This window comes from Sander lucioperca, chromosome 7, assembly GCF_008315115.2.
Source record: "Sander lucioperca isolate FBNREF2018 chromosome 7, SLUC_FBN_1.2, whole genome shotgun sequence".
Lineage (NCBI taxonomy): Eukaryota > Metazoa > Chordata > Actinopteri > Perciformes > Percidae > Sander > Sander lucioperca.
The window spans coordinates 35,167,402-35,179,901 of record NC_050179.1 but is presented as its reverse complement, the minus strand read 5'-3'; the positions used below and the strand labels follow the sequence as shown (position 1 = coordinate 35,179,901).

General features: G+C 40.8%; 3 protein-coding genes across 4 annotated transcripts in view; all 3 read left to right on the top strand.

Annotated features, from left to right (window-relative positions):
• The window catches only part of LOC116036367 (troponin I, fast skeletal muscle-like), a 9,717-nt gene extending 4,677 nt beyond the window's left edge, over positions 1 to 5,040 (top strand). For both annotated transcript variants that reach the window (XM_031279904.2, XM_031279905.2), the window contains exons 4-7: positions 249 to 377; positions 2,249 to 2,338; positions 3,309 to 3,482; positions 4,871 to 5,040. In XM_031279904.2, the coding sequence (XP_031135764.1) occupies positions 249 to 377; positions 2,249 to 2,338; positions 3,309 to 3,482; positions 4,871 to 4,945 (468 nt within the window). In that variant the 3' untranslated portion in view covers positions 4,946 to 5,040. The remainder of the gene's footprint in view (positions 1 to 248; positions 378 to 2,248; positions 2,339 to 3,308; positions 3,483 to 4,870) is intronic.
• A 4,913-nt stretch (positions 5,041 to 9,953) lies between these two features.
• The window catches only part of LOC116036366 (troponin I, fast skeletal muscle-like), a 9,630-nt gene continuing 7,083 nt past the window's right edge, over positions 9,954 to 12,500 (top strand). The window contains exons 1-2 of the mRNA XM_031279903.1: positions 9,954 to 10,052; positions 11,331 to 11,363. Coding sequence (XP_031135763.1) covers positions 11,356 to 11,363 — 8 coding nt within the window. The 5' untranslated portion in view covers positions 9,954 to 10,052; positions 11,331 to 11,355. The remainder of the gene's footprint in view (positions 10,053 to 11,330; positions 11,364 to 12,500) is intronic.
• LOC116036365 (troponin I, fast skeletal muscle-like) overlaps positions 11,329 to 12,500 on the top strand; it is a 20,390-nt gene continuing 19,218 nt past the window's right edge. The window contains exon 1 of the mRNA XM_031279902.1: positions 11,329 to 11,363. Within this exon, the coding sequence (XP_031135762.1) occupies positions 11,356 to 11,363 (8 nt within the window). The 5' untranslated portion in view covers positions 11,329 to 11,355. The remainder of the gene's footprint in view (positions 11,364 to 12,500) is intronic.

Below are 12,500 nucleotides of genomic sequence, written 5' to 3'. Positions count from 1 at the left end.
GGTGCCCGTTTAGTGCGCGTAGTGTCCATCGTTCCACACTGAACTTTTTGACCGTTTTTAGAGGGACATCCGGGTACTTTCAGTGCACGGACTTTTTGCGTTATCTACACGATATACTTAAAACTAAGTGCTTGAAGTGTGCAAGTAGGCGGTTGGAGACACCGCCTGTCTGTCCCTTGTTTTCCCCTGTGATAACTGTAATAATAATAATAATAACTGTAATACCTCTCTGTGTCCCTGTCCTGTAGAGTTTGATCCTGCAGATCGCTGCTTCCTGGATTGAGCAGGAGACTAAGGAGGCCGAGGCCGCCAAGGAAGCGTACATGGCAGAGCATTGCGCCGCCCCCGACCTGAGCGGAGACCAGGCGGCTCTGATGGTAAAAAAACACACTTAACCCTTGTGTTGTCTTCCCGTCCACCATGCACATTTTTCTGGGTCAAAATTTCAAATTAAAACATTTATTTTTCTGTCGTTTTTGTCACTTATTCAGAATTTTGTTGATTTTTTTTTTCTGTGCTCGTTTTTTTACGTTTTCGTTAGTTTTTTTCCACTTTTTGAACCTTTTTTGAACTCTCATTTTTGTCAAGTTCTTTTATATATTTTTTTTCTTCAAATACTATAAAATTAAATAAAATACCCAAACTCAATAATAGTAGTGAACGGATCATTTATTTGAGTTGTGAAGAGCGTTGCATGGAACCATCCACATGATTTTGGACAATTTGGTTAAAGTAAAACCTAAATTTCTGATGTAGAAACTTTTTGAAAATGGGTCAAATTTGACCCAAAGACAACAGGAGGGGTTAAAAACTTTGCTTTGAGTCCTAAAGAGTAGAAGCGGAGAGGTACAGTAGCTTCTGGGGCTCCAGCTCTGAATGTTTTCTCAAAAGCCCCGAATCTTTGAGGGTTTTATTAACTTTGTGTCATTTCCCTTCGGTGTCTCTGACTGGACCGGCAAATCAACGGAGCAAAAGTTCTGTTACTGTGAACTCTACTCTAACATAGCGTAACGGAAATAGGTTTCAAGATTCAGGCTTCATCTTCACTTGAAAACAAATATCTTTTGCTACATTTACGCCTCGCGTCCGCACTACTGCGGCGTTTCCGAGGCCCCTAAAATTTTAACATTTGGAAACACTGCTGCCCCCGTTTTGGTTTGAAAACTCTGGGATTGTGTTGTAGTCTGGACGGACACAAACGGAGACTTTTGGAAACGAGGACCCGCGTCAGTCAGTCTTATCTTTGTCAAATAGTGTATATAGTCACATTAGTCATTATTTAGAGAAAGTTCATAATAATATCGTCTCAAAGTGGGGTCCTTAAGGCTTGTCAGGGGGTTCCCAGTGACCCAATGACAGAATGTTTGACATAACCTTACACTTTTTGTGATAAAACATCTAAAAGCAAAAATCCTATCAGACGGATACAAAAGCTTATCAAATCAGGGGTCCGTGGTCTGAGGCTACATCTACACGACTACGTTTTTGGGTTAAAAACAAATATATTTTGCTACGTTTACACCTTGCATCCACACTACTCCAGCATTTCCGAGCCCCTAAAACTTTAACATTTGGAAACACTGCTGCCCCCATTTTGGTTTTAAAACTCCGGGGTTGCGTTGTAGTCTGGACGGGCACAAACAGACATTTGGGAACGCCGATGCACGTCAGTCAGTCTTATCGGTTCAGTAGCTTCCAGACCTCTTACTGAGCTCTTACTTTTCACCGTTGTTGTTCTTTCTCCAAAGTATTTTCTGTATTTTCAACTTCTACATCCATGATTTTCAACCGCAGAGTAACGTCAGACTTCCTGTTTACACCGGCACGCACATGCTCAGTGAGTGTGTGAAAGGTCATGTGATATGTGATGTCAGACGTGTTGCTATGGACGCAGACTAGTTCTTCTACTGGAGCTAAAACTCTTGTGTGGATGGAGATTGGCAGAGCTGTCGCGGGGGGGCGTCCGAGGCCATGTGCGGACTTAACGTGCGAGGCCCTGCTCATTGACATACTGTAGATCGTGATGCACGCCAAAGAATCACTGTCACTTTCATGTTTTTTCCCCAAATGATGAACAGATTTGAATTCATTCTATTATCAAATATCATGAAAAACAGGGCATAGCTGGCGTAAATGGGAGAAAAAAAATCCCCACTCCAGGTCTGGTCTGAGCCCTGAATGTCTGGAATGTCTGAAGAACGAACGGAGGCTGTGAGGAGCTGATTTTGTTCTCTTTTCGCATCGACAGGAAATCTGCAAAAAGCTGCACCAGGCCCTCGACAAGATCGATGAGGAAAGATACGACGCAGAGGCCAAAGTGACTAAGACAGACAAAGAGGTAGAGATGTGTCTCTGTTACTTTTACTTTCATGTAGAGATGGTCCGATACCATTTTTTGCTTCCTGATACCGATTCCGATACCTGAACTTGCGTATCGGCCGATACCGAGTACTGATCTGATACCAGTGTGTCATATATTTTATTATGTTATAACAGCTGTATACTACTATCCCTGTATGATGATATGATGTATAACAGCTGTATACTACTATCTCTGTATGATGATATGATGTATAACAGCTGTATACTACTATCCCTGTATGATGATATGATGTATAACAGCTGTATACTACTATCTCTGTATGATGATATGATGTATAACAGCTGTATACTACTATCCCTGTATGATGATATGATGTATAACAGCTGTATACTACTATCCCTGTATGGATGTGATATGATTTCTATCTTGTCAGTCTGGCTCAGGTTAAACTCTTTGTTAAACATGAATGCCACAGAACTTTCTTTTATTCTGCAGTTTGACAGTCAGTTATAACGGAAAAAGAACGTAAATAAACTACTTTAACGTAGATTTTCTTTAGGGCTTTATTACGTGGTATCGGATCGGTGCATAAACTCCAGTACTTCCTGATACCGATACCAGCGTTTTAGGCAGTATCGGAGCCGATACCGATACTGGTACATCTCTACTTTCATGTCTGGTTAGTGTGTCTGGTTAGCGATTTTGTGTATGTTTTTATGTTAAAATAAAGGATCTTACACTTTAACAAAAAGGTATTTCTCTGAAGGGATAATTTCCATAATGTTGTCAGACACTTAGAATAATAAGCTGAGCCTGTCAGCTGCAAAAGCAGAACTTTTAGTGGACGGAAATAGAACATGCGCAATTGCATGTTAACTTTACATTGCAGCTTGTTTCTAATACTGGACCAATGTTAGAGATTGTTCATAGTTACACTTTAAGTAAAAGTATGCTCCAAAACGTTGCGATGTTTTTCTGCCTCCAGATTGAAGATCTGAAGCTGAAGGTGGTGGATCTGGCCGGAGTGAAGAAGCCCGCCCTGAAGAAAGTGCGTATGTCGGCCGACTCCATGCTGCAGGCTCTGCTGGGAGGAAAACACAAGGTGACCATGGACCTGAGGTCCAACCTGAAGCAGGTCAAGAAGGAGGTCAAAGAGGAGGTGAGACACGCTTACATCTTGGCAGCCTTTCTAAACCTAACCAAGCAGTTTCGTTTCAATTCACAACGTTAACCCAGGGTTCAAAACTGCGAACCAACGTGCGCCTGTAGCCGGTACGAGGATGCGTAATCCGGCAGAAAATAAGTTTCCCTTGAAACGTTATTGCGATTACAGTATTTTAGATTTTATTTTGATTTGATCCCCATTAGCTGATATAGAACATCCACACAAAACATACAACATGACAACAGATGAGACGTTTTCAGACAAGACAACCGCATGATATAAAAATAAGAATAGTGTAACTAACAATATTCGGCAACTTTAAGGTATCTACATAAGAGTGACATGACACTGTCATGAACACATGACACATGAACTCTAACCCTAACTTGTCATGACAAAAACCGAATGACACTTACTAAAAGAGGCGTTATGTCATAAACGTTTATGACTTGTTTATAATGTTTATGACACGTTCATGACAGTGTAATGTCACTCTTATGTAGATACCTTCACTTAAAGTGTAACCCAATATTCTTTCTTTCAAACATAACTATAAATATTCCTTTTCATATACTCTTACACTTCATAAGCACTGAGAATTGGAACGTAATTTTTTAGGAGACGGGGTTGCCTGCACATTATATTTAGCAGAAACACACTTATATATCCATCTTGTAGCTTTTGCACTACGCTGGTTGACGTAATGACGGCGCCGTTGATTATGGGAAGGTGTTTACGTAGGTGGAGCGTTCAATGCAGCAGGCTGTGAGAAAGTGAAAATGGAACTGGTGAGCAGAAAAAGTGTAGTTTGGCAGTACTTTCAGTCAAAAGAAGGCCATTCAAGTCCAGCTACATGTTCAATTTACAATGCTGATTAGTCTCGTGGTGGCGAGCACCCTAAACTATACACAACATCACCGCTGTTACAACATCTGGTATGAAACATCCGTAAGAATACGAGTTGTGCATGAAGGAATCTAAGTAAGTAAGTAAGTAAACTTTATTTATATAGCACCTATCACAGACAGAGTCACAAAGTGCTTTACATGCAGCAAGATTAACAATTTAAAAAAAAAAAATAATATAAAATAAACATACAAACATAAAAACAATGATATCTCATTCAAGTGAACAGACAGCAGCCAAAATGCAGCAACTTCAGGTACAGCAAAGGAAGGACAGTCACTGTTTACTTCATTAATGAGTTTACTGTGTGAGGATTCGGTATTCGGTTTCGTATTCAGCAGAAACTTAACCAGTGGATTCGGTATTCGGCCGAAGCCCAAACATCTGGATTCGGTGCATCCCTACTTTATATATAATAATAACTTCATGTTGGACACGAGAGCGGCATCACTGTGTTGAATGTGTTCGTCCTGCAGGCGGCAGATGCTGGCGACTGGCGTAAGAACATTGAGGACAAAGCCGACAGGAAGAAGATGTTCGAGACTTCCTAAAGACTTTTACTTCAACTCTTTATTACATCTCACCTTTTTTTCATGGAATTGAAAAACACACTTGTGCCATTAAATTGTTTTTTGGAATAAGGCAATTCTGTCACACTGCAGTTTCTTTCCAGACGTTGTTTGGAAGTTTGACTAACGGAGGGTTAACACATGTTCTTTTCCTTTTACTCAACCAGATAGATGTTGGCGTTGATCGGAACCTGAGATTCCCTTCACACTTAAAGGGATAGTTTGGATGTTTTGAAGTGTGGTTGTATGAGCTACTTCTCCAGTCAAAAACATCTGTATCAGTTTAAGTGGACGCTATATTTAGAATATTTTCAGAGCTTCACCTTGCTGTCAGACAGCCCTTTACGACGGGGAACTGAAGACGTTATCTCTGCTCTCTTCAAAGCCACCAGACTCCTTTGACAAAAACTGTCATTTTACCTTGCAGAACACGGGAGTTGCTGCTCTACCGCTGCCTCCGTCGGTTAGTTAGTTTGTGTTATTGTGTGACTTTGGTGAATCCCAACTAACCCTAAGCTAAAGGGTTAGGGTTACACTGTTGGTTTATTATTAAACCAAATCAAAAAGCAGTTTGTGTTTGAGGTAAAGTGAACATAATCTGGTGTGATTTGGTTTAAAACATTTTGGTTTTAAAGTGTTTCCGACTAACAGAATTCTTCTTTTTTTTATTTAATTGCTTTTAAGATTACAGATGTTCTGAAGTTCAATTTCAATTAAATTTTATTTATAGTATCAAATCATAAGTTATCTCAAGACACTTTACAGATAGAGTAGGTCTAGACCACACTCTATAATTTACAAAGACCCAACAATTCCAGGAATTCTCCCAAGAGACAACATTTAGTGCGACAGTGGCGAGGAAAAACTTCCTTTTAGGTAGAAACTTCAGACAGACCCAGGATCTTGGTGGGCGGTGTCTGACGGTGCCGGTTGGGGGTGTGATGAACAGTGGCAATAATAGTCACAATAAAGATAATCGAACAGTGACTACAAATGGTAGTCGTAGTAGTTCATGGCATAGCAGGGCGTAGCAGGACGTAGCAGGGCACAGCAGGGTGTTACAGGGCGTAGCAGGGCGTAGCAGAGCGTAGCAGGGCACAGCAGAGCGTAGCAGGGTGTAGCAGAGCGTAGCAGGGTGTAGCAGGACGTAGCAGGACGTAGCAGGGCGTAGCAGAGCGTAGCAGGATGTAGCAGGGCACTGCAGGGCACTGCAGGGCACTACAGGGCGTAGCAGGGCACAGCAGAGCGTAGCAGGGCATAGCAGGACGTAGCAGGGCGTAGCAGGACGGAGCAGGGCACGGGAGAGCGTAGCAGGGCACTGCAGGGCCTGAAGTGTGGTTGTATGAGCTACTTCTCCATAGTCAGTGTATTAGCTGCAGTAGATGGCAGTCGACACCGTGGTGTTTTAAAGAGTTAGTCCAGATTGAAGAGAGCAGAGATAACGGCTTCAGTTCCACGTCGTAAAAGGGCTGTCTGACAGCAAGGTAAAGCTGTAAAAATAATCTAAATATAGTGCACACTTAAACTGATATAGATGTTTTTAGGTGTCTAAAATGCGTCATCCGCCATCTACCGCAGCTCATACAGTACACTGACTATGGAGAAGTAGCTCATTCAACCACACTTCAAAACATCTGAACTATCCCTTTTAAGTCTTAGATAGAAGTAGAGACTAATTCCAAATCCGTAGAAGCTGTTTTTTAGGTTGGTAAGTCACTTAAACTTTAATTTAAACTGATAAATATTTCTTTGGGCACAACAGCAAATTTAAAATATTGAGTGTTGTGTTCATGATGAACCACCAGAAGTCGGCAGAGAGCCTCTCATCTCTTCTTGCCAAATATTTTCACCAGTTGTTCATCGCATCGCAGGAAGTTCTACAGACGGTGAGTAACCATTTTTCCTCTTATCACTTTACTTTATTTGTGATCTTTGCATGCAGTTTGGTCTCCAAAACTCTTCATATCTCCCTCAAAGTTGCCTTTAAGTTACTTTAAAAAACATCCACATTCAGCCCTGCACGGGGCATCGTTAAATCTCAAAACGGTGTGCAACGTTTCAACGCATTCTCACGAACGGGGCCGTGTGATATCGTACGAAAATGTATGCACACCAAAACGCCAGCTGCTAGTTGTTTAAGCCGCGACAGAGCTTTGTGACGCCGGCTACAGACCTCCGTTGTAGAGCAGCAGTTGGTGGTTCAGTTACCCTAAAATAGGTGACTTTGAGCCGGGTACAGAGCACCGCTAGCTGCTGGTTGTTTCGGCAGACATTATGGTTAAATTTAGACCACAAAACATGAGCGTTTTCACGACAAAAGTTAAGATTAGGCACCAAAAGGACTAGTTACAGCTTTAGTGCGTAACTTTTTGATATTAATGGATGTCCGTTACATTCGAGCCGTTGCCAAATGAGTTGCTACAAAGCTAATTAAGACTATCAGCTCCAAAAACTAATCTTGAAAAAGACACTTCTGTGGACCAATTTAAGGCTTTTCTGAGTAAGACCAAGCCCAACAGCTGGAGTAGAACCATTGTCACACACAGAGAGGTACAGGGACAGACTTTCTAATAGCTAAGTCCAGTCTTTTCCCCATCAGCAATTCAGGCATGAAGGTGGATAGCATTGAGTGTGGATGCTGGCTGATAATCATGGCTGATGCCCTACAACTCTCTCTGTATTTCTCAGTATGACTATATTCAGAAGGTTGTGGCGTCCGGCAACTTTCGTGCGCAGAAGCTCGAGTGAAGATAATTACCTCTTCTGAAAAGTCCATCATGATTTTAATCCTCCGTGTCCTCCTTGGCTACTAGCAGCTGTGTGGAGGAGGGGTCAGATGTGTGATCACAGAAGACTTGTATTATGTGGACGCGCCGACAGTATTGTTGTCATTACTTAGAATTCCTCATGGGGGAGACAGAAACTACGCACTATAGCTTTAAGATTAGGAAAAAAAATCGTGGTTTGGATTAAAACACTACTAAGGAACACGCATTTTCCTGGGTGAAAGTCTTTCGTTTCCCCAGGGAAGCGAACTACGCTCTCTGGCTTAAAAGTCCTGTTTGTTAACGCCCACCCACCCCCCGCTGACATCCTCCATACGCGGCCAGCCGCGTTCTTATACAGCGTCCGTCAATGTAGTGAATACAGCAAAAAAAAACGTGGAATGCTTACGAATTACAGTGCTTAACTTTTCGTTGCTTTTTGAAGGAATGGTTCATGAAAACAGGCTGTTTCTCGGCTAATCGACATGTTACCTCGGAACAGTGTAAAACCGTGTTTTTAATCTCTCATTTGGGAGGGGTGTCAGAGAAGTTACCCACTCAGCAGCGACGTGTATGTAAATTTATAGTTATAAAAAGGCAGTGCGCAAAAAGCAGTTTCACCCTGGATGGTTAAAACAAAGTATAATCTATTGTTTTTTTGTATTTAGTTTTGTTTTTCAATCCTAAATCACATATTTTGAGTCTATTATTGCACTTCATTATGTTACTTACTAGGTTTCATTGAGTACATTTCACTCAGAAAGACTAGGTAAATGTGTATTTTGGGTGTTTTCTTTCCAATAGTCTGACAGAAGACATGTTATGGAAGCAAAATAGTCCAAAATGTAAAAACCAGGGCATAAAAAAACATACTTTTACCAGCCGTGTCTGGATTTAATATGACCACACGTACGTTGAAAGCCTTTTTGCTCATTCGTGCTGTGATAGGGTGACAAAGTCCACTTGATCTAAAGTTAATCTGAGACTTCAACAGTCGGAATCTGACAAATTATGCCGAATTTACACCAAACGACTTTTCAAGCGATTCCACTGCCTCAGACAAATGTCAAATATCAGAAATGAAATCCTGAGAGTCTTGCTAGAGTTTGGGCGCACTCCCGTCGTCTCTATCGTTTGGTCTTTTTCACGTCAGACCATATCAAACATGTTTGATATTATCGTAAGTTTGAAGTCTTTGACTTAAACACTCAGTGACATGATGACAGACTGTCTTTAGACGGGAGAGGGTGTCAGACTTTAGTCTTTTCAGAGTCTTCTAGTATGTGGTAGGCAAATTGTTCACAGTTCCAGTTATTTTTTAGTACAAAGAAGGATTCTCCTTCTTAAGAAACAGTAACTTTGGCAGATAATCCATCTGATTTGTGTGTAACTTTAGTTCAAATGTCCAGAGGGACCGAAACTTAAGTTTCTATAACAAACGGTGATGCTGTACTAAGAGAGGAGTGCAGGAGTTTCCTTTTTTTTCCAAGTCTTGGTAGTAAAATCTTCAAGTCTGTGACTTATAATTAGTGACTTTATGACAGATTTTAGTCTTTTCAGAGACTTTGCAAAAGTCTTTTCAGAGTCTTTTCAAAAGTCTTTTCAGAAGCTTTTTAGTCTTCTGCTAGGCATTAGATGGCTATCATTCAAAGTTTCAGTGACATTTTGACAGACTGTCTTAGATGTGAAATGTGGTCAGACTTTAGTCTTTTCAGTCTTTTCAGAGTCTTTTTAGAGTCTTCTGCTAGGCATTAGATGTATATCAGTTTTTGAAAGATTCTTCTTCTTAAAAAACAAACTTTTGGCAGATAATCCACCTGATTTGTGTGTAACTTTAGTTTAAATTCTCCTGCTGGGTGTGACTGTTCTCACCCCGGAGCTGATAAGCCGCTGCTGTAAAGTGAAGTGAAGTGAATAAGTGAGCATTAATTGCTGTTGTGTAACAATAGTCGGCCCGTCTCCCTTCGCCGGTCTCTGAGGGGAGGGAACCTGATAGCGAGTGTTTGGCGTGCACCCTCTGGGACGTTTTGTTTTTTTCTTTCCTGGCGGCAGAAATTTACGATGTTCCTGGGAGAGTTGAAGTGGTATTTCTGGAGCCTGGCGGCCTATTGGTCTGAAGTGACTCCGCTACCATAAAGAGGGCTGAGTTTTGTGCTGAGCGAGCACCTCACACCTTATATACCCTCTTTAATCTTTAGTGTTTCGGTCCTCTTCGTCTTCCTCCTCCTCCAGTCACTTTCAGTGTAGGTGAGAGTCTCCTCAGCTCGGCTTCGTCTCGCTCCTGCAGGGAACAAAACGCACACACAGAGGTTTCGGGGCAACAGGTGTGGACTTTAGGGTTTGCTTTTTTAACAGGATTTGACTTAAAGGTGCTGCTGCAGGTGTGACCTCCGACCCCTGAGGCAGAAACAGTCAGAGGCTGAGACTTACCGGACGTTACGGAGGAGGACACTTTGAGCTTAATATCTTTCGGGTTAAAGTTTGGACATTTTGGGAAAATTTCATTCTGGAAATCAGCTCGTCATGACGCCATTTGGACACTTCGTTAAGCTTGCGTGTCGTCGGTGAAAGTTCAAATAATAGTTCTAGTTTGCCAGCTTGGATTTTTGATATTTTAAAGCGCTTTATTTTGGGTGCATTTCATACTAATTATGCGGGAAATTGAATTCCCTTTCATTTTTGGGAAATCTTAATGTTGAATTGTTTGCTTGGCTGTGGAAATAATGCATTGTATTTATACGTACAGTTGCCTAAAAGACTCTTATTTTGAAATGATTGATTAGCAGTGTACCAACTGAAGACTGTATTTTCCCTATAACTAGTACCAAATTATATTTTTCTTTTCCAGGGAAATTCTCTCGTTAGTTGGAAGAAGTTACGACTCGCATAAAAAGCAAACCTACTGCAGATTTTTGTTATGAATGAAAATAGATTCTTTTTGTGAGCTTGAAGAACATTGTTCTGCTCCTTTTCTTGTTGGCTGATAGTTGGATGTTTTGCTGCGACCCACAGTGATTGGTGTTCGTGTGAAAATGAAAAGATTTGACAAAGTATTGAAGTGTGAGGGAATCTAGATCTCACGTACAGTAGGTGATTTAAAAGCTGTAAATCTCGGTCCATGTGATTCTCAAGCGTCTTCATTTCCATTTCTTTTTAGAAAGTTTTTATGGTTTCTAATTCTTAACATTGTGATGTGAAGCAGGTTTTTGGGTCACACCTCGGTGGCGGCCGGCCGGGGTTGCATGCCTGCAGGATGTCGGAATTAACGGCGTCGGTGTTAACGGCTGGCACCGCGTGCTTGGCGCCACATTTGGTTCCTCCACCGCTGGTGGCATTTGGTGCTCGGATCAGAAGTTAAATTCCAGGCAGAAATGTCTGCAGAGGGAAGGGGTGGGGGGAAGGCCCGTCCAAAATTAGCCGGTTTGTGATCGCCGGTGGCCGTTTTCCTTTTTTTTTTTCCATGATCATGAAGCGTATCGTCTTTCCTGCTGCAGGTCAAAGGTCGCTGATCGATGACACGGAGGCTACGAGGTGTGTTCAGCACAGCTGGGTGCAACGTGTCGGCTCATATTTATTTTATTTTGTTTTCTGTCTCTGAACAGGGTGTGACCGCCACAAAACGCCAACATGTCTGAGTGAGTACACGTCTTCTTTCTTTCTTTCTGTTTCTTCTCTGATACCAGAAGGTACACAAAATGTATGGTGATATTTTTGCATTGTACTGGGTTATATAGAGTATACTTATTTTCTGTAACTTTCATCTTCGTATGAACGAATATAATTCATGTAAAAAGGGTAGGTGCAATAAGCTCAGGCTTCAGCCTACGCCTTTTCAGTCCTGTTTGTTTGTTATATATATAATATGTTTGTTTGTTATATATATATATATATATATATATATATATATATATATATATATATATATATATATATATATATATATATATATATATAATTAGTATTGTTGTTGTTTTTTCTGTTTGTTTTCTTGTCTGTTCATGTTTTGTAAAAGCAACAATGTTATGTTTTGTATGTTGCTTGTTATCAGTGCATTGACTGTTGTAGGTTACAGATGGCCGGGAAAAAAAATCAATCAATTAATCAATCAATCAATCAATCAATCAATCAATCAATCAATCGATCAATCAATTAATCAATTTGCTTCACATGAACAGGAATGTTTAATTTCGAAATCTCACCAACATCACATGCCTTCTATCTCGCTACTTTAAAACAGTCGTAACAGCTCAGTATTTATATTTTTATATTTATTTGCACAGGTGGAATGTAACTAAGTACATTTACTCCAGTACTGTACTTGAGTACAAATATTGAGGTACTTGTACTTTACTTGAGTCTTTTCTTTTCATGCCACTTTCTACTTCTACTCCGAAATATTGTACTTATACTCCACTACATTCATCTGTTACAGCTTTAGTTACTAGTTACTTTAGTTACTCCACTACATTCATCTGACAGCTTTAGTTACTAGTTACTTTAGTTACTCCACTTCATTCATCTGTTACAGCTTTAGTTACTAGTTACTTTACACATTCAGATTACTGCACACAAAACACATGTAGTTTATAACATCTGATGTTTATTATAAATTAGACTAGACAACAATATAACGGCTACAAGTCCAGCTGAGATGATCAGACCACACGAACTCACGTCAAACTCGAGGCCCGCGGTCCAAATCTGGCCCCCATATCAATTTAGGTTCACAATACATTTTTGCCCACCTAGTTTTTGTCACTTTTTACAACGTG